The 27,700-nt window shown below is 39.9% G+C and overlaps 3 protein-coding genes across 4 annotated transcripts; all 3 read right to left on the bottom strand.

The window, feature by feature from the left end:
* Positions 1–3,105: 3,105 nt before the first annotated feature.
* Positions 3,106–7,142, bottom strand: LOC121892190 (high-affinity choline transporter 1-like). The gene is made up of 8 exons (XM_042405080.1): positions 6,855–7,142; positions 6,350–6,463; positions 5,841–5,996; positions 5,588–5,736; positions 5,286–5,429; positions 4,975–5,128; positions 4,660–4,874; positions 3,106–3,896 (listed from the first exon to the last, which is right to left on the bottom strand). The coding sequence occupies exons 1-8, from the start codon at positions 7,036–7,038 to the stop codon at positions 3,360–3,362; spliced, it is 1,653 nt and encodes a 550-aa protein (XP_042261014.1). The 5' UTR covers positions 7,039–7,142; the 3' UTR covers positions 3,106–3,359.
* Positions 7,143–7,270: 128 nt separating this feature from the next.
* LOC121892189 (high affinity choline transporter 1-like) lies at positions 7,271–13,179 on the bottom strand. 2 transcript variants are annotated; one of them, XM_042405078.1, is made up of 8 exons: positions 12,996–13,179; positions 12,596–12,709; positions 10,784–10,939; positions 10,533–10,681; positions 10,259–10,399; positions 9,547–9,700; positions 9,181–9,395; positions 7,271–8,999 (listed from the first exon to the last, which is right to left on the bottom strand). In XM_042405078.1, exons 1-8 carry the CDS (start codon positions 13,177–13,179, stop codon positions 8,457–8,459), a joined length of 1,656 nt encoding a protein of 551 aa, XP_042261012.1. In that variant the 3' UTR covers positions 7,271–8,456. The 2 variants fall into 2 exon arrangements, with proteins under 2 accessions (XP_042261012.1, XP_042261013.1); XM_042405079.1 differs by lacking the exons at positions 12,596–12,709; positions 12,996–13,179 and adding an exon at positions 11,170–11,210.
* A 2,149-nt stretch (positions 13,180–15,328) lies between these two features.
* LOC121892188 (oxysterol-binding protein-related protein 11-like) lies at positions 15,329–27,475 on the bottom strand. Its single transcript, XM_042405077.1, has 13 exons — positions 27,052–27,475; positions 26,607–26,675; positions 25,836–26,011; positions 25,454–25,533; positions 24,143–24,331; positions 22,495–22,693; positions 21,367–21,512; positions 20,946–21,086; positions 19,452–19,911; positions 19,167–19,353; positions 17,930–18,112; positions 17,547–17,700; positions 15,329–17,107 (listed from the first exon to the last, which is right to left on the bottom strand). Exons 1-13 carry the CDS (start codon positions 27,165–27,167, stop codon positions 17,051–17,053), a joined length of 2,157 nt encoding a protein of 718 aa, XP_042261011.1. The 5' UTR covers positions 27,168–27,475; the 3' UTR covers positions 15,329–17,050.
* Between the last annotated feature and the right edge of the window lie 225 nt (positions 27,476–27,700).

Here is a 27,700-nt window from a genome sequence, read left to right as displayed (position 1 = left end):
GACAGTTTGTTAGTCAATTGTGAATGTGAGCCACATCACTGATGATTGAAAAGCTTTTTTTTGTATAAAACTGTAGTTCACTGTGTTTATCTTCTGTATTCAAGGTTTAGGGTCGTCGGTTCAATCCTGAGACATTTTAAAATCAGACACACTGCTGGAGATTGAAAACCTTGGAAGAAGACTGGTGGATTCCATCTCATCTTGTGGCTCACTGTGTCAGGCATCTACATTGAAGTTTTAAGGTTGTAGGTTCGATCCTGACTCAGTGAATTTTGAGGGTGATGACTGAGTGGAAAGGTTTAAAAGCGCTCAGAGAAGAGCTGTGAGTGCAAAGGAGACCTGGTGGAGTGACGGCCTTTCTGACTTTGTTGAAGTTGTGGGTTCAACCTGAGCCAATCAGCCATGTCAAGCTTTAGCTCACTGTGTTTGACAGCAACATTGAAGTTTTAAAGTTGTGGGTTCAATCCTGACTTGATCAATCACTTTTTAAACTTAGCAGCTGTATTTAAGATTGAAAACCCTTGGTAAAGGATTGACCCTTGAGTCTCACTGTGTTAAATTATGCGACTTAAAGGTTTTAAGGTTCAAGCCAGAGCTGCCTGGAGATTTTTTAAAGCCAATATCATGAGTCATGGTTGTCCTGGTCCAGTAGCTCAACCTGTTGGCAGCTGGTGGAAGGTTTTGAATTTGTGGGTTCAATCCTCAGTCTGTTATCTAGCTTTTTCAAGTCAGCCACACAGCTAAAGGTTGAACAGCTCTCATGAAAACACTTCAACCATCTGTTTCTTTAACTCAAGGTTTTAGGCAATTTCTTTAAAGTTTAAAGGTTATGGGTTCAATCCTGACACTGGCAGGTAAGTTTTTAAAAGTCAGACACACTACGGGAGATTGAAAACCTCTGATGAAGTGGTGAGTACTGAGAGAACCTGTGGCTCACTGTGTTAGGCAGCTTCCATTGAAGTTTTAAGGTAATGGGTTCGAATCTCGGGTCGGTCAGTGACTTTTGAACGTCATCACTCAGAGGAGAGGTTTAAAAGCACTCAGAGAAGAGGTCTGAGTGTGAAGGGGACCTGGTGGAGTGACGGCTTCGTCAACACAGATCTCAGATACGTCTGCGGACGTGAGGTGGCTGGTTCGATCCCTCTCCTTCATCAGTAACTGGAGCAAAAAAACTGTGTCCCACATGGGTGGGTAAGGGGGGGGGCCTTGTCCTCCCCCAGTGTTCCGCAGGTCTGTATGCAGGGGGTTATGAAAGAGGAAGTCCCGTCCAGCTGAAGTTTTACTGATGCATGAAAGTGCGAACAAGTTTTTAAAAATGTTGGAAGTCTCTTGCCATCGCATGTTTGTTACGTATTATGTTCTGTCTTTATTAATACACAAAACCACCGCCTTCCTATCGGGGTAAAATGCAAAATTCTCAAATGACACTCTGCGTCTACATACTGTTGTAGACTGCTGTGATACTTATATACGTACTCTTATACTTTATATGCACTCTTATACTTAGATATATGTACTCTGTATTTGGTTGGAGCCAATATCAATACTTTGTAAACCAACATTACAGACAGAGCAACCAAGAAGTTCTTTATCCCTCAGTGGGGATTGAACCAACAACCACATGTTCAGGTGCATATCACCTGTTACTCATCCTATTGAGCTATCCTTCAGGTTGTCAAGGTTATTGTTTATCTCATACACATCTTGTTCTTGCACCCCTGACGTTACACTGAACATTTCATGAAAATAAGTTTTTTGTAACCAAGGGCTGTACAGCTTGTGTGTGTTCACACACATCATTTGCTTTGTTAGGATTAGTTGGGGATTGAACCAGTGACCTTGACACCATCAGCTCTCTTACATAACCACTCAGCCAGTGAAGTTACCCAGCCATCACTCCTGGAAAATGCTACCTCAATTAATTCAAAATGCATCATGCCAAAGAAAGTATGATTAAGAAACGGTTCTCCTGAAGCACAAGTTGAAATCCATTTTCCAGTTTTTATCAGAGCTGTTCCACCTTCAGCAGTGTGCAATGTTTTGTCAGAACATTTCTGTCTTTAATCAAGATACTGGTTTTAAAAAGTTAACAAATGGAAACACTGAATGTCGTCAGTCTTCAGTGGTGTATTTTGTGTCTGACTGATTGAGGTTTGAACCCACAACTTTAAAGACTTCAAACAGCGGCCAAACAGGCTGAGCTACTGGACCAGAACAGTCATACCTCAAGATACTGGATTTGAAAAATCTCCAAGCAGCTCTGGCTTGAACCTTAAAACCTTTAAAGCATATTTTAAAACAGTTACGCTCAGGGGTCAAACCAGCTGCTAACTTTAAAAAGTGATTGATCAAGTCAGGATTGAACCCACAACTTTAAAACTTCTATGTTGCTGTCAAACACAGTGAGCTAAAGCTTGACATGGCTGATTGGCTCAGGTTGAACCCACAACTTCAACAAAGTCAGAAAGTCTCCACAAGGTGGGCAACACCCCACACCACGTAAATATACATATATACAATATACATGTATATATACATGTATCTAAATATAAGAGTGCATATAAAGTATAAGAGTATATATATAAGTATCACAGCAGTCTACAACAGTATGTAGACACTGAGTGTCATTTGAGAATTTTGCATTTTATCCCGATACGCAGGCGGTGGCTTTGTTTATTAGTAATGAGAGAACATAATAAACAACAAACATGCGATTGTAAGAGACTTCCAACATTTTTAAAAAGTTGTTAGCACTTTCATTCGTCAGTAAAACTTCAGCTGTGCAGGACTTTTTGCTGCATAACCCCCTGCATACAGACCGGGGGACGAGGACAAGGCCCCCCCCCCCCTCACTCTTGATCATGATCATGATCTTATATTATCCTTTGTGTAATTATTCCAATGTATTATGTGCAAGTATGTCAGTGCTTACAGAACAAATTTATATACTAAATCCAACATTGTATGGTTTGTAGCACATAATAAACTGTGCATCATACTCCTAATTAAAAGGTTATTTGTCAGTTTGGCAAAGCTAAATCTCTGCTCGTGTCCACTCTGAGGTTTTCTGTGTCTCAAGGCAATCTGAAAAAAATTAATGAGATCTCGGGATATTTATGTACTTTATTTTACACAACAGTAAAAATAATTTACAAATCAATCAGAACTATTGTGCATGCATCATGTGCTTCATTAACACTTACATTTTTGGAAGCAGAAGTGCTGAAGAGATAGAAATTTAGAACAAGACCAATAGCTATGTCTTTGAGCTTTATCATGAAGGCCATTAATATCTATGTTATGTCATTAGTATCTTTGTTACATAAACAAATTAAGACATAAATGAGATAAACACAAAATTAGCATCTTGTATCAAGCATTGGTTCCTTTTCATTTTGAACATCAGTCTTATCACCATCACACTCTCTGGCACCATCTGCTGGTTTTGGTACTCCCTGGGATTTCACCTTGAACACGTCCCATCTCTCAGGGAGGATCCCTTTGTTAAACAAGAGTAAAGCCAAATAAGAAAACATCAAAATGGAGACCAGAGAAGACAGCATGCAAATGGTCTTAAAAGGCCAGTGCTGAATATAGACACCGTCCTCCAAAGTGCACCCCGGGAAATGCAGAATGACGGGAAGACTGAACACCGGTTCTCCACACAACACTCTCATCACAAAAGCAACAATATAGCCTGTAATAGCTCCATAACCATTGGAGACCCTGACGAAGAGGATGCAGATCAGTTGGGGGAGCATTATGGTATAAGTCAAGTCTGCGCTCAGGATCCAAAATGCCATGATGCTGTTGTCCAGGTAGGTGAGGGAGGTCCCAACAACCCCTACAACCACCACAGAGAGGCGAATGACCCACTGCAACTCTCTTTCTGATGCCTAGAGAAAAGAGTAAATTTTCATTACCATACAACCAGAATTAGTTGGCTGAATTAAACATCAATAACCTTAGCAAAAGAACTAATTTTGGGGGCTATATAATGACTAAAACATGCATATTTGCTTTCTTGACAAGAGTTAGAAGAGAAGATTGATACCACTCAACTATTTGTGCGGTAAATACTCGGCTAAAGACAGCAGATTAGCTTAGCTCAGCATAAAGACAGTAAACTGGAGGAAACAGCTAGCCTGTTTCTGTCTGAAGGTAACCAAATCCACGTAACAAGCCAAGCTTCAGTTTTACAGGGGTTATGTGTCAGACTATTTCTTGAGTGGAGCAGTACTTCCTCAAGTCTTTCTTTCATGGTGGTTTGCTTGGCAACTTCATTACACTCCATGAAGTTCCTGCTCCCGGCCGAGAAACTGTCCATCTCATAACCCCCTGTGAAATTGCAACTTCTTGTTTCTACATTTATGTTTTTGCACTGATTACATAAAAAAGATATAACATGTTAATTAGCAAGCTTTCAAGTGCTGATAGGCAGAGCCAAGCTAGATGTTTTCCCCCATTCTCAGTCTTCATGCTAAGCTAAGCTAAGCTAATCAGCTGCTGGCTGTGTCTAACTCTTGACAAGAAGGTAAATTAGTAAAATGTGGAACTATTGCTTTAAGGAGGTCATAGACCTAGCTAACAGCTGTCTTTGTGTAAGTGTTAGTTCGCTACTGTCCATTCAGAGGTATTTTTGCTGCCTTTTCTTTGCACCTGATGTCTGATGATCTTGTAGATGTTGGTGGTGAAGATGGAGGTTGCTGCCAACAGGCAAGAGTCAGTAGACGACATTGCCGCACCAGCAATAGCTCCCATGCCAACGACAAAAATGGCAGTTGGGGTAAGATGCAGAAGGGTGATGGGCAATACCATCGCTACCTCCCCTCGCTCAAATGGAGAGGGAGATCCATATGAGGTCAAATTCCAATCTGAAACGTAGAGGAAACTGCTGTAGATGTTTTTCAAGTGGTTTAAGTTGTTTGGCTCACCCCAATCTCACCCCCTAACCCCCCAACCTGTAAAGTATACCTGTTGAAGCTGCAATGGCGCCAATCAACACTGGTGGAATTCCAAGAACAATGACAACACCTGCTGCAATGAAACAGATCATTCTGGCTGTTGATGTGGAGCTTGAGGAAAGTGTCCTTTGATGGAAATCCTGAAATGCCAAATTTCCGACACTCTGGGAAAACAAAACCGACAAGATTATATCAGATTGTCCTGGACTGCAAACAAAGAAAGAACAATCAATTGATTTCCAAATATTACTGACTTTCCATTACTTTCCTATCACAAAGGAAATGATGAATTTTATATGATTTTCCCTTATTTCATCTTACCATTGAGAGGAAATTATCAATCCATCTCCACACTTCATTAGATTCAAGCCGGCCGAGCCAGGGGGCTTGATATGTGTGGTTGAATGCTGTTTTAGTGATGTCAGTAAAAACGTTACTCGCCAGAACAAAAGGGGCACAGAGCCACTGCAAACAGAGAAGATTATAGAGCCATTATACAGTCAAATTTTAAAGGAAGAGTCCTGAAATAAATCATCCAGAATACAATGTGTGCTTGTGACAGAAGGTTTCCAGGGGATACATTTGGTATGTTGGAAAAGCTTGTTTCATTGTATAAAACTCACCAGACTACAAAACACTAGAGACAGCTGGACGACATCAGTGAAAGCAACTGAATAGAGACCTCCAAGAACAGTGTAGATTATGGCAACTGACGCAGAGATCCAGATGCAAAGACTTAAGGGCAGATCCGAAAAGATGCTAACGGTCACCCCTGTTGGAAGTATACATATGTACACTGAATGAAGTTTATCATTATTAACATTTATTTAACAGCTCTGGAGAAAAATGTGACAGTGTTCATGTTTTTGTCTTTACCCAAGGACGTCAGTGTGACAGGGACCCACATAACTTCACTTATAAATGGAACAATGGCAAGAAGCCCAGACAGTGATTTTCCGTACTTTCTCTGAAAGGGATCCATCATAGTGATGTAATTTTTGTCCCGCATTGGCTTTGCAAAGAACAGCCCGCCTATAAAAGAGAGAGAAAGGATTACTAGTATATGGTCTTGTACTTTGTTTTGAGGTTTCAGAAGCAGAATATCTTCATTTTTATGTGTTCCAGCTATTTTGCATCTCATGTTTCGTTTTGTTTCTCTGTATTTTCATTTGTTATACATGTATACATATTGCACAATGTTTGGTGACTAATTGTTGATAAGAAAGGTCAAGGTTAAGTAAATTGGGACATTCCACTGTGATAAAGGGCTTTAAAAAGTTCTTTTTGACATAATACATCTTATTTTGAGAAAGAAAAAAAAAACTTTCTTATGCTCTTCCTATGCTTTTTTATATGTGAATACCATTTTTGAAAGAAGATCTTACCAATTATAAAGGAAACTGACATTTGCAGAGGAATAAGAGCCCAGATTAGTCCCTTGGTGGGGTCATAAACCAACTCTGCAACACCAATGATAAAGGCACCTCCGACCCAAGTGGCTGAAGCAAGAAATAAACATACAGTATTCACATGAATGGACATTTTGTGTGATTTGATGTCTTTTTTTCCCCTGATAGAAAACATCTTTGGGTTAAGAATGAATATTAATATAATGTAGAAACAAACAATTATTTTTTCCAAAGCCAGGAATTACAAAACTCAAAACTTCAACATGCTGTGGTAAAAAAAAAAACCCCACATCAGCCTACAGTTTAAACTTGTTGAAACAGCTGTGATGTCAGAAATTATTTTTAAAAATACTAATGAAATGATTGTTTAATAGTCAAACTTGTGTATTTACCAGTTAACTGAAATATCTTTATATAATAAAAATCCAAGATATCAGTCAATGAAAAACACAAGATTGAAATAAACAAAACCAAAACTCACCTGTCATCGTGAAGACTCCCACTAACAAGCCGACCCTGCGGTTAGCCAAAAAAGACACTTCTATCTGTCCACCGTGTGTGTTTTTCTCCATCTTCTTAGATTTTACAGATGCCCAGATCCCAATTGCCAACACCAGCAAGTAGAAGATGACCATCATGATCAGACCTGGAATATGGAGAGTCATTGTTGATTAAAAACTACAAAATGTGACTACACTTTATTTTTCCAGTTACATATAAAGTTATGTCTTTATATTAAGCGTCTTTGAATGAGCCCGCATGTTTTGTGTCTGGGCATACAGCAGGATGACAGATTGGCACCGCCTAGATAAACCAAATATCAAATGTTTCCCAGCAGAGGTTGACACAGCATGCCTTTGATGCCTTTGGCCCACTTTTTCTCAGTTCCTCAATCATCCAAGATTTTAATCACAACCTCTGGACAAAAGGCTACTACTATGAGGTCTTATAAGTAATAAAAAAGAAACAAGCATTCATGTTTTTTATATTTATTGAATAAATTCCAACGCTTCCAGCTAGAGAGATAAATGAGTACTTCCTGATGATGATAAATTCAAGTAACCAGATGCAGTTTATCAAGACATACTGAGCTTAAAAACAAGGAATAAGAGAATGAATGCAGTCAAACATCAAATAAAATATCTGTGATACATTCAATGTAACAGTAAGTGGCAGTTGAGGCTATTGTGGCTGCCTGCCCCTTAACCTTTAGGAGAAGATAAAAAGAAGCAATACTGAATGATATAAAGACTGAAACCAGAGCAACTTAAACCCAAATCAAGTCCAAGATCAGGAACTACAGATGCTAATTTTCTGGGGTAACATATTTTGTACTGTAAGTGCTGGAGAAAATCCTGGTCACAAGTGTTATGCTGACATGTCCTTGATTCAGTGAACTTGCACGCTTGTATCTTTTACAAATAACTGTCCTTGACATATTTCTGTTCAGAAAGGATCCATTACCTTGTCTTCAGCCAAATAAAGGCTGACTCAGATGTTGTCTTCCCTCTGGAGCACATTAGTATAACAAAGTTGCTTCTCTGAGAAATTTTTCAACAAGAACCAAATTCAACACAGGGAGGAGGGGATCATTAATTATCAGTCAGCACGCCTGATGTGACAGAACACAACACACAGAGTCCTTAAAGCACAACACATGATATGTGTTATGCTCATTTTTTTTAATGTTTCTTTTCTTTTTTCTTTTTTTTTACATTTTTGATATTCAAGAGGAAATCTTTCATAACATAAGACGTCACCCAGAGAGACATAACTTTTTTCTTTTTTGTTCCCTTCTTTTTCCCTTTCTTTCTTTCTCTTCCTCGTCAAAGTCAATTATTAAGAACCATAGATTACAAAGAGTCCCACATACAGTAACTGAGATCAAATCAAGTGATATGACAGAGGACAATTCAAATCCTCACCTATGAACAAAAAGCGGTGGGTCTATAAATTGTTGGCTATGGGGGCCATCTGAGGACAGCAAGTGCTTGTGTTTCAAAAAAATATTTTTGATGGCAAGAGGAAAGAATGAATGTGCCAATAACCCAAAAATTACATCAACAAAGACAAACCCAAAATCCTAGCAGTTTATTTCCAGCATTGGTTCAAAGGCAGAGGTAGCTTCATCATTTTCACCAGTCTTATCACCATCACACTCTCTGGTGCCATTTGCTGGTGCTCCCTGAAATTTCACCTTGAACACATCCCATCTCTCAGGAAGGATCCCCTTGTTAAACAGAAGTGAAGCCACATAAGAAAATATCATAATGGACATGAGAGCAGAGATCATGCAAAAGGTTTTGACAGGCAAGCGCTGGATGTAAACACCATTCTCTAAAGTGCAACCTGGGAAATGCAGAACGACAGGGAGGCCAAACAACGGCTCCCCACACAACACTCTCATCACCACTGCCACAAGGTAGCCTGCGATTGCCCCATAACCGTTGGAAACCTCAATGAAGAGGACGCAGATCAGCTGTGGCAATAAAATGGTGTAGCTGAGGTCTGAACCCAGGATCCAGAACACCATGATGCCGTTGTCCAGGTAGGTTAGAGATATTCCCACAAGCCCTATAACCACTATGGAGAGACGAATCACCCACTGCAGCTCTTTATCTGATGCCTAAAGAGGAGAGAATATAAGAATTAAGTGGCTATTTCAGCCTCAATAAAATATCTGTGGATATATCTCCAGTATCAGGTTCTTTATCTACACCCAGGGTTAACCAAACCCATAAGATCTACCTCCAAAGCAGCCCTTATTGATGACAATTTGGGCACTACCATGCTGCTGTTCTTTGTACCTGACTCCTGATGGCCTGGTAGATGTTGGTAGTGAAGATGGTGGTTGCAGACAAGAGATAAGAGTCAGCAGATGACATCACTGCAGCAGCAATAGCGCCGATGCCAAAAGCAGAAATGAAGGTTGGGGCAAAATGCTGAAGGATGATGGGCAACACCACCGCTGCCTGCCCACGTTCATATGGAGAGGGAGACCCATATGAAGTGGAGTTCCAGTCTGAAACAAAAAGATTAAAAAACAGACTAAAGAAAATGCAGCATTTTCTAATCTGTCACTCTGACACTGCCCAACATGACCACTTCTACCATAACAACATTCATCTCAAAACGCAGAGACAAATTCCCAACAAGTAAACCGTCCAGATTACCTGTTGTCGCTGCAACAGCTCCAATCAGCACCGGAGGAATTCCAGCAATGATGACCAAACCCGCCGCTATGAAACAGACAATTCTGGCCGTAGACGTGGAGCTGGAGGAGAGCGTCCTTTGATGGAAATCCTGAATTGCCATATTTCCCACACTCTAGAAAATGAAATGTGTGAAACAAACCAATCCACAATTTACGTTACATTTTAGGAACATAGGTAATTGTCTAATCAGAGAACTCTGAAGAAAAAAGACATGTATCTGGCTTTACAATAAAGTGGATGATTTAGATAACAATAGTAATTGCACACTGCATTGCAAAATTACATGTGTGGACAACCATGCAAAATGGAAACAGTTTTGTTGCAAATTTTAATGTTCATCTTTCTTTGCAGAACATAACAAATGGTTTAAGATAATATATTTACAATTGAAATTAGTTTATAACCTGTTATTACTTATCTGGCAACACTGCGTATGTCTATCAGTGTTGCCACATTCCCATGTCTCAATAATTAAGCTGATATGTGATAAAACCAAAGACAATCTAACACAGTTTAGAAAAAAAAAACATAATAATAATTATTACAATAAGGTTAATGTAGTACGTGGAATTTCAGCTAATACAAACTGTTTCATATGACTTCTAATACATGAAAATCAATGTTGTAGGTCTGGTGCTGTAGCACAGTGTGCTACAGACATTCCTCTTACCATCCCTAGGAAATTATCAATCCATCTCCCGACTTCATCAGACTCAAGCCGGCCAAGCCAAGGGGTCTGATATGTGAGGTTGGAGGCTGTTTTAGTGATCTCAGTATAATCACTTGCCAGAACGAAAGGAACACATAGCCACTATGAAGAAAGCAAAATTCAGGTAAAATAGATTACACCTGCAACACACCAAGGCCAATGTTTGCATCCGTACAACACCTCTTTATTCTTTTGACACAGCTTTCGTGTTTAAATATCATCATGTAAAACTCACCAAGCTTGGAAGCGCCAGCAACATCTGAATTACATCAGTGTAAGCAACTGAATATAGACCTCCAAGAACAGTGTAGATGATGGCCACAGTTGCAGAGATCCAGACGCAGATACTGAAGGGCAGATCCAAAACCACACTCATGGTCACTCCTATAGCACACTCAAACATAAACAAACAAAAATATGAATGAGAAATTGTATAGTGGGCTCAGAAAGAAAATGTGTTTTTTGAGTGTGCTTGCACATTTGTACCCAAGGAAATCAGTAATCCAGGAACCCAGACAACTTCAGCTATGACTGGAATAATGGCAAGAAACCCGGTCAGTGCTTTTCCATACTTTCTTTGAAATGGATCCATCATAGTAATGTAGTTTTTCTCCCTCATTGGCTTGGCAAAAAACAGTCCACCTTTGAGAGAATGAAAAAAGAGAGAAACTTTTCATTAAAGAAGTAGAGCATCCCTTTCTCCACATTACAGCAGTTATTGTTGGTAGTTTTAGTTCAAGTGTTGTCCCAGTTTGTGTCCCTTGTGTAATCATTGTTTTTACATTTCAGAGTGTCTATGCTATTTTAATTTTATGGATCTTAGCTCTGGTTTTGATACAGTAAATGGTGTAATCGTGATTATGCACCCTCACGATATAATCGCTACTGGTACAACCCTGGACTAGCTTATCTCTTATCTTACAAACATGTCTTTAACTAATATGATGAAATTCTCATCTTTATCAGCTTCTTTGAGATCTCTATAGGACCTATATTGGCACTATGAGTTTCTTCCTACTCATGCTTCATCTTGGTCAAATTATTCTGACTTTCTTTCCCTGCTATGCTGATGACACTCAGCTTTATATAACCCCCCAAAAAGGAAAAATCCACTTTCCTCATAACTACTTTTAAAGTCCCCATTAGTGTTCCATCTATATCTATTTAGCTTGATCTTAATGTTAAACATCTAGTTTTCTACGTTTTCCTTGAAAATGTATACAACAATTTGTAATTCTACAGCAATTCTTGAAAAATCATTGGACTTAAACCATAAGAGAACATTTTTGGCAATTTTGACTTGGTTTCTTAAGTTAAAATAATTTTCAAAAAAAGATAATAAGAAAAAGGAAAAATGCTAAGTTTAGCATTGTTATAAAAAATGTTGAAAACATTACATTGGCCATACCAGGGTCTTTCTTCAAACTTTCTTTAAGCTTGTGTTGCCTCCTTTGACCTCCTGACACAACTGGTTTCATGATAACCCATATACCAGTTTCCTGTCTTAGAGGCTGTTTATCGAAAGACTAACAGAATTATGTTAGTGCATGGAAATATGAATCCATGCACCCAAACAATTATTACTAGCTGCTTCTAGAGTCAGTAGAGTGCACCCGAAGGATCGATAATATGTCCTTTACTTGAAACAAAGTATATGATATTGTGAATTTAATGTTACATTTACAGTGGACATACTGTATGGTATATACAGTATTCAAGTATTACATAGACTACACCACTGCACATGGACCACAGAACGCATACCTCAATACCACCCCCCTCCACAAACACACACACACACACACAACGCCGAAGAAGTGTCTCCATCCATCATTGTGCTGGATGAAGTCCAAGAAAATCCCTGTGTGGGCACACATCAAACTATTTACTCTTTTCTGGGTCATCATTGATCTCAGATATGTCTTTAAATGATGGAGGGATGAGAAACACCTCTCAGCACTGTCAGTTGATACAAAGAGAGTATAGAATAACTTCAACGGCTTATGCGCTCTGGCAATAGACGCATTCCTTGCGAATTCCGCTGATGATAGTGTTTGGCCCCCTTCTATCTCAAAGGTTATCTGTCAAAATATCAACTGTGTGAGGTTGGATGGACCGGTTTTTCTATGCTCCACTTGGCACACATTTTGCACCTATGGAATTGCTGGGTTGTCTGGTTGGTGGGACTTTGTTAGATCCCCTCCCATGGCTATGGCCCGACTGGCCCTGGCCATTAGAGAAACACCTTATTAAAAATGTTGAAAACACAAAGCAAATATATTTTCAAGTCAGTCTTACCGATGAGAAAGGAAATTGACATTTGCAGAGGAATAAGAGCCCAGATTAGACCCTTGGTGGGATCATAAACCAACTCTGCAATACCAATGATAAAGGCACCTCCAACCCAAGTAGCTGCAGGAGAAAATATACACATATATGCATAGTTAGGGTTGTGTAATTAATGTGGTGTTACTGTATATACTGTGTTCTTATGACATGATTGTTAGAATATTAAAATGAGCATGTTTAATATTTAAAAATGATCTAATTTCTATCAATCTTGCTGCACAGAACAGTAATAACACCATAATAACAGTAGTAACAGTAACAGTAGTAATAACACTGAGACTCAATGTTATACAGGTGCATTAAAATAATGAGGATACTCTCTATTTGAAATAAGTAAACCAAAATTCACCTGTCATTGTGAAGACTCCCACTATCAAGCCGACGCCTCGGTTAGCCAAAAAAGACACTTCTATCTGTCCACTGTGTGTGTTGTTCTCCATCTTCTTGGATTTTACAGATGCCCAGATGCCAATTCCCAACACCATCAAGTAGAAGATGATCATCATTATTAGACCTGGTATATTGAGCGCCATTGTGAATGAAGACTAAAAAGAAGAGTGGGACTTCTCTGGGGTTTTTTTTGTTTTTGCCTTAACAGAGCTCCCTCTGCAAATGAATATAGGAATGAATATTGATAGGCACCACCTACTCATAGGCTTTCAACAGTTATCCCCCCAGGCACAGGGTGGGACCTGACAGAAGTACATCATTTTTTATTTATTGTTTTGTCATTTGTTCAGGATTCCAAACGTCAACAAGTGGACATGAGAACTATTCTCTGTGTTCTCAATTAAAACAAATAAAAGTTCAGGGGCCTTTTCACATGTATGTGTACTATGATTAGTGGTGTGATCTTTCTGCAGCGACATCGTACCTCAATGATGATAAAATTAATCTGAAAATTCGGTAGTTGAGTTGCTCACCTCCCTGTCAAAGTATCTGGTCCTCCACGCGGTTGCGGTCTCGGCGCGGTGCCTCTCTTCGGACCGCTGCCTCTCCTCCAGGATCCTCTTGTGCTCTGTGGCTTTGTCAATGTCCTTGATTAGTGGTGTGATCTATGGACTGATTATTGTTATGGAATTTTCCATCTTTAGGGGTTACAAGTTGAGTGACAAATTGAGTCAAAACTGAGCCTTGAGGTTACACTCCTCGAGACTTAGCTGTCTGTGATGTTTTGGTGAAAGCAGAAACCTTTTTGATAAGGAGTATTTCAGCATTGCCATGGTAAGCCAAGGGCAGGGAGGACCCTTCTAGACAACACAGATACGTGGAATGTGTAGGCAAAATGTATTGACAATGACGTGAGGCTCATGCAACGTGACTTAAGATGTCACGGGTAAAGTGCAGTCCTTTGTTTAAAGACTAATTTTTCATATTGTAGGCCGATCTGCTTAGGTTAAAGACTAAAGACTCAGACTTTCAGAAGACAGCATCCGAGTTATCACTTGGATGTTTGCTGTTTATGATTCTCCTTGATCAAGTATTGTCAATAAACATCTTCAGACCTCCAGACCTGTGTGCTTCTCTCCCCTGAAGTGTTGACCATCACTCAGAAATATCCACAACAATTACAAGACATACAAAGCTAAAATCCCATCAATAAGAATAAATGCAATATCAAAGTCCCTGAAAATATAAAAAACCTTAATAAAATATCCAAAATCATTAGCATTTCACACACCAACCACTGTGTACAGCGCCGTTCCTACACCTGAATATTAAGAGTTAACAGTATTCACGGAAGTTGACTCATTACTTTAGCATCAGATTTTCCACAGGACGCTACTCAACCTGTTTTTTAATTAATTTTGAGATAACTTAATCACTTTGCTGGCATTGGTACTTGAGGTTCAGACCTCTAGGCGTCTTGCTTTTGTGTACGGTAGCCAGTGATGGATGAAGTCAGCACTGAGGTGGAAAAACAAGTTTTGGTGTGTGGGGGAAAAAAAGAAAAGTGAGGAAGAGGGTTTTTAAATCTGTAGAGAACACACCTTGTAACACAGTATACAACTGATACGCAATTTATTCTGAATATAATCACACATGTCCATTTTTCTACAACATCAGGTTTCCTTCAATGTCAGTGCATTTCATAGGTCAGCAAGACAACCAGTATAATTCAAAACCAAGAGAATGTCAAAACCTAGAATAAAAAGTGCTTTTGTCAACTTCTTTCAACATCAAGCACCGAGGCTGGAGCCAGATCTGATCTTTTAAAAAGAAAAGAAAAGAAAAGAAAAGAAAAAAATCAAAACACACACACACACACACGCGCACGCACAGAAATAATACATACTCCGTTGCATCAATCAGGTGAATAACTGATGGAAATGCTGTGCTCTTTAGCTGGAAGACACACACAGAAAGAGTTTGCATAAGGCACCAAGACGTGGAGGGAGTAGCTTATAAATGGCAGGGTGGATGTCCTCTTTCTGTAGAGAGAATAACAACTGCTTCCTACAAGCACTGGGATGCTGGGATGCTTTGTGAATGTGAGGCTAAAATTCAATTTAGTGGGGGGGAAAAAAAAAAAAAAAGGTTTATCACATGAACATCACAGTATAGACTGGAATTGCTTCCAAAGGGGGGGAAAAAAAAAAGCATAAACACTGAAGGTCTCTATACAAAAAGTGGCTCTAAAAATAAGAGCAATTAAAGCGCAAGGTAGGGGATAAACACGCATTCAAAGAAATATATTTATTTGCATTACAAAACAAGCAAAATTTGGTTAAAAGCTTTTACACCAGACATTTATAAATTTAAGTAACGCAGACACAGGAGTAGTATACTTGCTGCAATCGATGTGAACAGAGAGACTCTGCTTTCATGCATGTACAATTCTTCCGTCCACTGCAAAACCACAGAACAAAAAAGGAGAAATTTAAAAAAAAAAAAAAAAAAAAAAGTGGTGTAGCAATCTTTAAATGCATTCACATGTGACTCATTCAATTGAATATTTAAAATTTGGTTATTTCTAGTCTATGACATGCCATTCCAGCAATGTGACTGGGTCAATACATCAATATCGCATCAAAGAACAATTTAATAAATGAGAATTTAGAGCTATAGAGCTCATCATGTCGATAATGTCGTATATCTAAATGCACACGATTAATCTGACCAATTAAAGAAATACCCTGACGATTGAGTAAAGTCAGAAACAATGTCAGAACTGCATGGTTAAAGGAGCAATCCACCAATTTTAAACATGAAGATAGGTTTACTTCATGAGAAGTGCGGCTATCTTATGTTTCTGAGGATATAACCGTGCTGATTTTGTTTGTCTTGTATATTGTTGTTTTTTTATGGCATTTTAAAATGGATGAATGGTTGTATATTAAGTGTATGGTTGTATTTGTAAATGCATATGTATGAGTATGACTGTATGGGTGCATGTGTGTATACAGATGTGTATATTTTTATGACGTACAGTCATGTATAGATATATTTTTTATAAATGTGAACTCTGTTGTTAATTGTGAGCATGAATACTAATAAATTAAACTCAACTTGGGCTTGGAGACTTCAAATTTATAACAGAAATACTGAGTTACAAACTGGGGGGTTGTTTACCATGCAGGGAGGGTCTAGTTTACCAAGTTGCATCATGGGAATTTTAGGATTCTAAAGTGCTTTTGTAACTTGACTCATACTGGAGACTAAATTAGAGTATTTCATCCTTTGCTGCTTTAATTTTGACCATTTCTTTAACTTACTTACCTCAAATCAGAATACTGTGTGCATGTAAATATACTCAATTACAGTGGAAATTTCTTCTATTTCAGTATGGTCGACTGTTGTTGGGTTTAGCAGAAAAAGAAGATCATTAACAGCAACTTTACAAATCCATTTTAAGACAGTTTCCCAGCATGGAATTCATCGGGCAGTGTAACAATTATTTAGGTTTTCTTTATGTTGGATATCTAATATTAGGAAATAACTCCTCACCTTAGTGTGTTATCACAGCTTAAAAAGAAGAAGAAAAAAAAAAAAAAGATCCCAAGTTGATCAGCAGAACCCAAACTTAGAGCATCATTCATCTGACTTTCTTAAGGCTGTGTAAATAGAGTACCGTTACCTGTACAAGAATATGTTTTCATTGACATTTGATTATTAAAAAAAAAAAAAAGACTGATCAGCAGTACAAAAGCTTGTACTCGGAGGCTTCGTGAACGTCATGAGTGAGATTCGAGAACATCGTTAGTCATGTTGTCTCTCTGATCCTTCTCCCCATGTTGCATTCATCTGTATGTCAGTGCAGGTCATGCTCTCGTTTCATAACCGTCCACAATTCGTGTGCACACACACACACACACACACTCTCTCTCTCTCTCACGCACACACACTCAATCACACACATTCCTGAATCTACAATATCAACATCCAAGATACAGAGTGAAGAAACTAGGTTTTGAGAGCAGAGTTTTTTGAAAGTGGTTTGTGATAAACCCAGCCGTCACCCTGGAGGAGAAGAGAAAACTAGCGTCAGTATATTATAATTTGTAACTAAGGTCTTATAATTCATTTTCTACAGTCAATTAGCATCTGGTTTAAACCAATAAAAACAAAAAAACCTGTCTGCTGCAAGTGTTTGCCATACAAATGACCCAGATCTTGATAATCTTAAATACCTTAGTGCAAGGTGAGAACCCTCTGAAACTGAGAAGCACAAGCCTGGGACAAAAGTTATGCTCGGGGTGATTTAAAATTTATTTAGAGTCAGCACATAGTCTTTTCACCGGCTGTGCTGGGTTTATTCCGAATGTGCTACCAATTAGTGTCTTTCGCCGTTTCTAATACTTCCTGCCATGAATGAACCCCAAACCGATCCTTTCTGCAGTGACATCGTACCTCAATGATGATTAAATGAATCTGAAAATACGGTAGTTGAGTTGCTCACCTCCCTGTCAAAGTATCTGGTCCTCCACGCGGTTTCGGTCTCGGCACGGTGCCTCTCTTCGGACCGCTGCCTCTCCTCCAGGATCCTCTTGTGCTCTGTGGCTTTGTCAATGTCCTTCTGCCGTAAGGACTCTGTGACATGCTGCCACAGGCGTCTGAAATAGATTGTAAATTATACATAAAGCAGAGGCAGAGGCATGAAACTATTCAGCTTCTAATGAAGACCAGAAAATGTAAATTGTCAGAGCACAGGTTCAGGCTTGTACTCCTTCCTGCTGCCAAAATATTTCACCTCATATTCAGCCGAATTACTTAAAAGGTCTGTCCAATAAAAACATTTTAATAGGAAAGATAATAAAAAAACGCAGGTCCACTTCTTCTGACCTGGATTCGGTTGGTCCTTGCTTCTCAACAGGCCGAACTTGCTTCCTTGTAACGGGCAGCTTGGTGACGTCGACCACCCTCGTCTCTCCGCTGGTGTAGCTGAACTCGAGGACACCGTTCCACTCGCCCTGCACACGACACACCACCGCGTTGGTGGTGTTGTGCTTCACCTCGGCCGTTACTCTACATTAGGGACAGAAAATATGAATAATTTAATATTGACTGCATGAAAACTTTGATTGTGCGCACATTGCTCCTGCACTGTTGTATGTTATATAATATGTAACTTCTATTACTCAATGTCGGTCTGTAGAGCCGTTCCATAGTTATCTAACTGTAAAACCTTGCTGTAATTATTTTCCTCCTCAGAGACTCTGTGCATGCTGTAAATTAAATACTGTATCAAGTTCTTGATCTCCAATAAACAGACAACTACTCCAAGATCTTATTTCATTTTTATTACTTCGTCTCAGGAATTCCAAATATTTCAAGTCAAGAGCGACGATCAGAGCTGCAATGATTAGTTCTTAGCTCTAGAAAATGAATCGTTAACTATATTGATAATCAATTAAATGCTTTTTGTTAAAGAAATAAAAAAGTTAAAATTCTTTTGTTCCATCTTAAATGTGAATATTTTCTGATTTTTTTTTTAGTCTTCTATAAAAATAAACTCAATATCTTTGGGTTGTGGACTGTTGTCTGTCAGGACAGAACATCTGAGGTTGCACCTTGGGCTTTAGGAAAATAATCATGAGTTGCAGCCCTAGCCAGAATATTAGGTTTCAGAAGTAAAAATTTGATTCACATGATGGAATTTAAATATTACAGCAAACTTAGGAAATAACAATATATGTCTGTTGCATTTCAACATATTCTTTCATCACAAAATTCTCGGTGAAGTACTATAACATCCTCTCCTACAAGGAGCTCAGCCGAATCAAAAATATTGCTGTTACTGCAGACATAAAATGGAGAAATGGACATAACTAACTAAATTTCTGCTATTATTATATATTGGAACGGAGTCCATCTTTTTAAGTATTGACAATTGTATTGACAACTGTATTTCTAGTACATGGCCATATATTGAGGGAGAAAGGAAGTCAACAAAATCATGTTTTTTTTTTCCATTAAGAATCTACGTCTACATACAGGTACCATTTCATCACTGATGCGGCATGACTTCCTGAAGTTATTAGACAGACCAAAGCGACCCTACATAAAACGAGGTACTCACTTGTGTAGTTTTCCACCATAAAAAGGTTTCGTCTGAAAAGTGATGACTGCTGAGTAGCCCGACTTGGTGCAGCCGATGTTGACTTTGCCGCCCAGTTCCACCCAGGGAACTGTGAGGATGGAGCGCGCGTACGCACAGGGCAACGTGAAGGTGTACTCTTCATCATGTTCCAGCAGATGAAGACAACCTGGGTTTTAAAAAGTTAAGTCACAATGAGATTAATGATTGAATTATTGAAACAAGTCTAACCAAAAAAAAAAGGAGATATGTTTAATCCGCCCTCACCTTCTCCTATCATGGATACTCCAATGGACATCCCCATGAACTTGCTCTTGGTCCACACGTGTGTGTTCACGCACATCCGCCTCTCCTGGCACTCGGCGTAGAAGCCAGACACAGGTGGGTGGTGGGACACCTGCTCCGCCACAAAGCGCACTTGGTAGCAGTCCTGGGAGGCGGCTGGGTCGGGGCTTCCCTGTGAGGGCTCCTTGGAGGCCTCTGGTTTCTTGGGTACCTTCCAGGAGCAGTGGAAGGTCTCGCCGATGATGGGGTTGTAGGGCTTCTTGGCGATGGCGCCCTTGCGGCCCTCGTGGAAGGAGGTGAGGTAGTACTCGACAAAACGGACCATGCGGTCCTCCGGGCTGCTGCCGTCGGTGATGGCGACAAAGAGGTCTGGGTGTGACATGAAGTCGGCGTACATCTCCAGCAGAGAGCGCTTCTCCAGGATGAAGGTGGGGAGGACCACCTAGAAGGAAAATCCAAATAAACATGGTCTTAGTCTTCTTTAAAGGACCAGAAAATACAAGATATAAGATACACAACTCTCAGTCTCTGGTAAAATAACCAGGATTGCCATTTTAATTAATTAATCTTTTGAAACCTTCTATCCTCCTAGTATTTTTCCTGTTTTCCTTCCATTTGGTGCATTATCTCATCTCATTACTATCTGCCATCAGTAAATCAAGCCAGCGGTGATGTGAAGTACACTAGACATGACCCTACGGTCATAGTTTCCACCAGATCTCCATCTGAGGTAAGCCGATGGATCTGCCAGATAACTGTGAAGAATCAGGAAACCCCAGAGGGGGCTATCCAAAACTAGAACAAGCTGACACTGAGAGATAGAATCTAATCTAGGGTCTGACTTTGAGCTTGGTGTCTTCATCTGTGTGTCATCGACTGGTAATTACAAAGCAAGGAGTGGTTACTTCAGCTTGTAAGGTCATTAGCGAAACAGACTGTTGAAAAACAGACGCTAAGAATGATTCTTGATCCAAGATGGGTTCAATAAATCAGGTAAAAACCAGTGTTGTTTACTCTTTAGCTGGTTTCCTTCATCCAGTGTCACCACACAGTTTTTTTAATTAAATTTGGTTGAATTTACATATAGTTTCTGTCAAATACATGACAAATATGTTACCTGTTAAACATGTTTTGACTGAATGGAATGCTTGGATGAAACTATTGAGTATGTAAGGAGTTATACACTGTATCCTACGAGCAGTGAAGGATGATGTGAATGACATACCTCGAGGTTACATATCACAACACATACAGTTGTTTTTTATGTTCTGAACAATAGAACTAAGCACATGCATGAGGAAAAACCTTATGCACTTTTCACTATGGGACCAATGAGTCATCTTCTGGTATGACACAAGACAGAAAGCCTTATAAAAAACCGAGACAGACAAGGTTTGTGAAGAGTTGTTGATAGACCTGCAGTCAGGTTGTTGGTCAGTTGTTTTTCTGCTCGGCAGCACATGGAACTCGACCTACCCGCGTGAGGTCCATGCCCAGCTTCAGCTGTGACAGCAGGTGTAGGATGACGCTGCGCTCCTCCTCCACAGCGCCCAGGTCTTCCTCTTTGTCTGAGAAGGAGTCCTCCAACTCATCCTCTGCTTCTATGTCTTCCTGCTCCTGAGAGATGAAAGAGGGAGGGGGGGGAGGATATGTGATTTATTCAACAACATGCTTGAGTGACTCAGCAGAGGTTGTAAGTAAGTGACTGTTTATGTTGTGTGGGATGTTCTCAAAAAAAAAAGCTATCAAATTAAGAATTGTTAAAAAGCAAAAAATGGAAATTGAATGGTTTATGGCCTGATTAGAAAGGATTAGAGTCATATCAACAGGTTGCTTTCTTCAGTACAGATCTTAGCTGCTTCCTGGGGGATAGAGAGTGTCATGTCCTCGGTCTTACCCCAGAGAAGCTGCAGGACTCGGGGCTGCTGAGCTCCAAGCGACTCCCCTCCAGCGGGCCCTCTCCTGTCGTGAAGCTGCCCAGCGAGCTGCTGCCGTTCTTCAGGATGTCGGGCAGCTTGGGCTCCAGCCACTCGATGGTGGGTCCTGTCGTGGACGGAGAATGCACAGCAGCGGGTTCAGAGACGTTCATGGTACTGTCCCCCCCTCCCTCCCAAGGCCCCCTGACGCTCACAGCTGCACCCACACACACACGTAGCTCTACACTGGGCCTACCATTTGCCATAAAACACCACACAACTGCCTGGCTGCTGACTGGACAGATGGATATTCCTTAGACAGCTGCCCTAGACCAAAAGAGTGTAACCCAACCCCTCAGATGAGCCGAGTATCAGGATACTTTGGCCCCGCCGACAGGAAACATCCTTATCCTCTGATTGGCTAAAGCCTCTCGGTATGGCGTGGGCATTTTTTTTTTATGTATGTTTAGAGGTGGGCAGATCTCATTCAAATTCACCTTGTGTGTCGTCGGACGGCTTAATCTGATTGGCTGTTGCGATGAGTCTGGCCTAATGAAATATACATCGAGTAATGAGATCTGCTGTGAAAAAGTGGGGAATTAGCTGGCCGTTTTCCCGTTTCAAATCATCCTCAACAGAGAGGGACAAGATATCAGTGGGTCAAACACTTCACTTCGGGTGCTCTCTGACACTGCTGTATGTTTCAGTGTAAATATTCTTTCAATGTAGAGCTGAATTAGAACAGCACACTGGCCTCGAAGCGTTGCAGATGGATATTCTAACTATCTGAGATCTAATTACCTTCGAGACAGGTGGTAAGAACAGGTACAGTTCCCTATCAATAATGCAAAATAATTCCACTGTCCAGCCAACACAAACTGTTCGTCTGGATTGGATGTGGGCCTGCATGACTAGACGAGACTATGATTTGTCATGAAGACTGCATGTAGCAGTCAAGCGTGTGTCACTTCCAGCACAGGATTAGAGTACAGAGACACTTAATCTGCAGAGTCTGATAGCAGGAAATCGGTCATGCTTGACAAGAATGTTAGATTAACCAGCGAGTGTACAAACGGACCAAGAGAAGGCAACGACACCCGTCCACTGACCTCCCAGGGAGCCTCTCTGCCTGGCCACCTGCTGCAGGTGTAGAATGTGCAGGCACTCGTTGAGGCAGGTCATGGTGGCCATGGAAGTGGCTTTAAGCATCAGCAGATCCTGGTCTAGAGGGGAGAGGCCGGGTGCTGCAGGCAGGCCCTCTATGCTCTGGATCAGGTCTCTGTGCTGGCCCTGGGCCTGGGTCATCATCTGGAGGGGGATCATGTGGAAGGTTTGGTTATTCGGGGCAAAAAATCTCTTTGGAATGTCATGAACTTTTTGTTTGTGCAGGCACAGCTGTTGATCTTTTAACCTGGTTTCCTTTTTTTATGTATGCCTTACTGCTGCCAATGTCCCTTAGCCTTCTACTTTTTCCATCCTAGTAAAAACTAAAAAAAAAAATACAGAACTTTAACAGCAATATCTAACATACAGGGCAACATACCAACAGCTTTTAGTTAGCTTTTGCATATACACTGGATATGGATCTTTATTCATAGTTTTTTATAGTTTCTACCATTTTCTTGTCTAAAAAAATAGTCACCCCTGCAACAGTATTTTTGGTGTCTTGGGGGTCCATATGAGCACTTATACAGTATATATATATATATATATATATATGACAAAATAACTAACTTACTAAATATCAAGGTTCAGCTCTAAATACGGAAATTAAATCCCTGAAACTAACACTTAACTATGTTCTGTCTACTTTATGAGACCAATATATTGGCTTAAATCTGCCAATCAGATTAACATCCACAGAAAACAGTTTACATAGGTGATCCAAAGCAAAAGAAGGACAACAGCGCTCTCTTGTGGACAACCTGCATCACAACAAATGGGTCAAAGTGAAGATGACAGTTCACGACTAAACCAATCTAAATCAACTGAAGCCCTACCGTGAACTAAGTCTTAAATATTTTATATTTCTTGCTGCACGTCTTGTAGGAACATACGGTTGCTTGTACTTCAACATTTCATTTTTGTTCACTGTCACTTTGCCTTTTCTTCTAAATAATGTGTAATGTATAATTAAACTGTGTGCAAGCATTATTTTTTCCTGCTCATTATGTCTTGCTATAATATTTATGTCTCATTTTAATCTCATACAATTATAATTACATTCCAGTAAAATGGATCTTTAGTGGATAAACTATATTCTGTTTGTGTCTATACTAACAAGTGTGAGCATGGATTTTTTAGTCGTCAGCCGTGGCAGGACTTTGAACGAGGTTTCTGGCATCTGCTTGGTTGCATAACACATATGTCAAACTTTCCAGTGACAGATTAAAATCTAACAGCATTTTGATTGGATCAGATGCAGAATTTCTTGATTTCACTTCGCAAACATCTGCCAAACATCAAACTAAAAACCTTGGCAGATAGTCCTTAATTTAATTTAGCTCGAGTCCATCTTATCTCTCGTTACATCTAGACGGGAAACTGTGTGGATGGTCGAAGGAGGTGTGATGACGTAAGCTCAGACTTGCACTTTTTAAACCATCAAGACCCCCGTTTCTGTTTTTGTTTTTCACACTCTTCATACAAAAACTATCCTCTACTGTTCTTGACTGGTCCTGACACGCCAAGGATATGTCAGTAAGTGTGACTGCAGACAGTCCAACATGCTGACAGTGAGTCCCTGGCTTACTGTACCTCTCTGGCATCCATTAGGTGGTCTGGCAGCAAGGACCTCTTGCTGGAGTAGAGTGACGAGCCCTTATGCATCTGTGACCAGTTGAATAAGTTGGCAGGGTTCTGGCTTGGTCTGCGCATGGACATGGGTGAGCTGCCACTACCTTGAGATGCCATAGAGTAGCTGCGGGACTTGGGTGGGGGATTACTCTGTGAAACGCAAAGCAAAGTTGTTAGAATAAAACTCACTAAATGTATGTCTAAGCCCAATTTCATTACGTGACTGAGTCTTGGTACAAGAGACAAATGCATCATGAAGAAATGAGGAATTGAAAAATGCAGATTTCACAGTTAAACCTCACGCTGCGATGAGAATCATCTTGTCATTTTCAAATTGAGCTGACAGAGAAACAGAAAATGACACTGCAACTATTTTGATAATTGCGTAATTGTTAAATCGTTGAAGCTATTTCTCAAGCAAAACTGACAAATATTTGCATGTTCCAGCTTCTCTAATGTGAGAGCTTTTCCTCATTTTAAAATTATAGAGGCTTTTGATTTTAGTTTGTTTGTCGGGCTAAAAAATAAGTATGAAGACAAAGTTTGGGTTTCTTGGGCATCTTTAATGATTTCTTACATTTTATAGAACAAAAACTTAATCTGTTTTCAAATGAAAATGTAATAAATTCAGCTGCAGACTATTTTCCACCACTGTTTTAAAGACAGCCCTGCAGAGTTCTTCTATGCTTTTAGTTCTCATGAATCTCAAGACCATTAAAAAAGGTTGTGGGCAGGATAGCAGTTTGTAGATCAATATCCAGATCAATGGTAGTGATTACTGTGCTTACACTAAAGCCAAAATCCAATACATTTCTACATAAACATTAATATTTCACAGCTCTACACATTTTTGTGCTGCGGCTGGATTCACTCGATTGCTCTTAAGGCATGTGAGGAAGGGAAACAGGAAACTGAAGACTGTCCACTTCACATCCTCTCTGTGGCAGAGTCACATTCTTTCGTTCGTCTTGCAAAAAAGTTTAAAATACAGCAGTAACATTAAGGAATAGTCTTGTACCCACTTGCATCATTAGTTGCAGCACAGCAGGCCTTTCACTGGATATTACTGCCTTTTACACGCTGGTCAATGAAATGTGTACTAACTGATATTTAGTGTACATACAGTACATAAGAATTAGAATTAAAAAGCAGTATGTAATGACCACAATTATACACAATAGGTCTCTGCATATTTGCGTGCAGGAACACAAGTGAAGAGGGGAGTACCTCTATCAATATGTGCTCATATGGGCACCAAACAGAGCATCTTACCTTCCCCATGGCCTCTGTGTGGTGCTGCGTGCAGATCTGCAGTCTGCTCACCCAGTGCTGCCTCTCTTTGGCGTCGGTGGCTGAGAGACACACACAAACACATAAGAAAAACAAGCGAAGAAAACCTTATTACAGTTACAATCAGGTGATCTTATTCATTATCGATCCCTGCGTGCTACTGCTTCACCGGCAGCAGATAATGGAAAACATCCAGATCAATACTGTGTGAACCTGATGGATGGTAATGACAGTAGGCCTGGAGTTAAAAATGGAGCTGACAGGCATCGATAAGGTGAAAAGCTTTGGTTCCTGAGACTGAACGTCTGAGCTGTTAAATGTAAATGTTGAGATGCCAGTGTGTACATTCATGACAGGTACGTACCCCTGAGCTTGTACTGCTCCCCGCTGATGGCGTTGACAGTGAAGGTATGCGAGTCCTCGTCACTGGGGGAGATGACGGCCCCCGCCAGGGGGAGCATGCCGCGGGGCTTCTGGGGCCGCGACTGCTCATTGACAAAGTACTCCAGCAAGCCCGCCTCATTGTTTAAGACAAAGAACCTGAAAACAACAGCCAGCGCGACAATGTCTGTCATTTCTATGAACCAGCGCGACATTACTGATATGGATTAGACCGGATTACAATAATGAATTCTGATAATACCTTTAATTCAAACACTATACATTTTAGGTTGGTGTAGAGTCAGTATGGGCTTAGGGGAATATGTAGGGCTAGGACAAATATAGAGAATAGATGTCTCACTGTTAAAGGAGTTAATATATGGGATAACTGTGACAGGGAATTGAAAACGTGTCGTACACTGTGTGAATTTAAAAAAATAATAAAAATAACAGTAAACACATATAAAACTGAGTTATGGACATAATGGGGGATGATATATTTAATTTTATATTTTTGGACCACTGTTTTGTATAATTTGTTTTTCGTATGAGGTAAAAAGTTCAGGCATAATAAGCTAAAATTTCAGCCTACACCTTTTCAGTCAATAATGATTCTTTCTTTGTTTGTTTGATATAATTTGTTATGATTTATATATGTATACATGCATTGTTTTGTAACACTGTTAAAATAGGGACCGAATAAATAAAATAAATAAAAATAAAAACCCTTAAAACACATGTTATGACAACTCACCTGTATTGCCACCCTGTTACCAGGTTGGTGTACTTCATCAAGTAGCCATCAATATTCTCCATGTGGTCACTGGCAAGACATGTTATCAAGAAAAAGGGAGACAAAGAAGACTTGATAAAATACTTGGTGAGCGCACACCCTTACAACACACAGAGATAAACGCATTAATCAATCATAGAGCACTCATTGTGGTATTGTAACAGATTTGCTAAAGGAGCCAACTGGGCTGGTACTCCTCTGATTGGGAGGCAAATTAAATCATAAAATTATATTAGCAATAATAACATATTAGCCAGCCCAATAATACAATAATACACCGTTTACAAGAACATGTTTGCATCACATTTATAATGCTGCTGTCTCCATTGCTAATAACACAAAAAACGCCTTAAATCACATATTTGTCTTAAATGTTTGGAGGTGAGCAGGATAAACAACCACCCACCTATACTGCCAGCTTTTGGCACTTGCTCTCCCCGAGCTTGGGGTCTTGTTCTGGGGAAATACATCCAGCTTGCCTTCGTTTTCCGCGATTCGTATAGCCGCTGTTTCCCCTTGCATAGTCACTAGCAACAAAACCTCCTTTAGACGCTAACTCAGCTCGCTAGCGTTAAGCTAATGTGATTAAGTGGACGAGCTTGCTTTATGATACGGAGTGAAGCTGTAAGTTCATCGCTTATAGAAACGCACCGCACACCTCGCAGACGCCGAACTGTTGACTGGCTATGTTAAATAAGAGATAAAACATGTCTAATCTGCTGATATTGGAAATAGCTGCATAGCATGTCTGCTAGCTCGCCTGCTATTTACTGCTTTGGCAGGAAACGGTCATGTGACTCAGCCGCGCGAGGAGACTTCCGTGTTAAGACTCATGACAGAAATGAAAAATAGAAAATAATTACCAATATATAATAATAACCATTATTCCTTTTTTTTAGGTTTTATAATATAAAGTGTAAAAGATAATAAGATTCGTCAAAAAGGTTACGATGAAGGTACAACTAAGCCGGAAGTACACAAATTTTGCATTTTTATTTTACAAAGTTCTTTAATTTTTTAATTTAGATTTTAATTGTATCTACAGGGAATTGAAT

This window comes from Thunnus maccoyii, chromosome 24 (genome assembly GCF_910596095.1).
Source record: "Thunnus maccoyii chromosome 24, fThuMac1.1, whole genome shotgun sequence".
In the NCBI taxonomy this organism is placed as follows: Eukaryota; Metazoa; Chordata; class Actinopteri; order Scombriformes; family Scombridae; genus Thunnus; species Thunnus maccoyii.
Note: the sequence above shows the minus strand (reverse complement) of the source record. Positions and strands in the feature narration are given on the sequence as shown.

What these genes read in the sequence shown, in the direction of transcription:
- LOC121892190 (XM_042405080.1), bottom strand. Translation starts at nt 7,038, where the DNA reads ATGACTCTCCATATTCCAGGTCTGATCATGATGGTCATCTTCTACTTG. An exon ending in GGGAGTCTTCACGATGACAG is followed by an intron (nt 6,464 to 6,854) that starts GTGAGTTTTGGT and finishes TTCTTGCTTCAG; the next exon opens with CCACTTGGGTCGGAGGTGCC. An exon ending in CTCTAGTGTTTTGTAGTCTG is followed by an intron (nt 5,430 to 5,587) that starts GTGAGTTTTATA and finishes CTCTGTTTGCAG; the next exon opens with TGGCTCTGTGCCCCTTTTGT.
- LOC121892189 (XM_042405078.1), bottom strand. Translation starts at nt 13,179, where the DNA reads ATGGCGCTCAATATACCAGGTCTAATAATGATGATCATCTTCTACTTG. An exon ending in TGCTGGCGCTTCCAAGCTTG is followed by an intron (nt 10,400 to 10,532) that starts GTGAGTTTTACA and finishes CTTTCTTCATAG; the next exon opens with TGGCTATGTGTTCCTTTCGT. An exon ending in AGCTGTTGCAGCGACAACAG is followed by an intron (nt 9,396 to 9,546) that starts GTAATCTGGACG and finishes TTTTTGTTTCAG; the next exon opens with ACTGGAACTCCACTTCATAT.
- LOC121892188 (XM_042405077.1), bottom strand. Translation starts at nt 27,167, where the DNA reads ATGCAAGGGGAAACAGCGGCTATACGAATCGCGGAAAACGAAGGCAAG. An exon ending in GCAGAGAGGCTCCCTGGGAG is followed by an intron (nt 21,513 to 22,494) that starts GTCAGTGGACGG and finishes CGTCCACGACAG; the next exon opens with GACCCACCATCGAGTGGCTG. An exon ending in AGTCCTGCAGCTTCTCTGGG is followed by an intron (nt 21,087 to 21,366) that starts GTAAGACCGAGG and finishes TTCATCTCTCAG; the next exon opens with GAGCAGGAAGACATAGAAGC.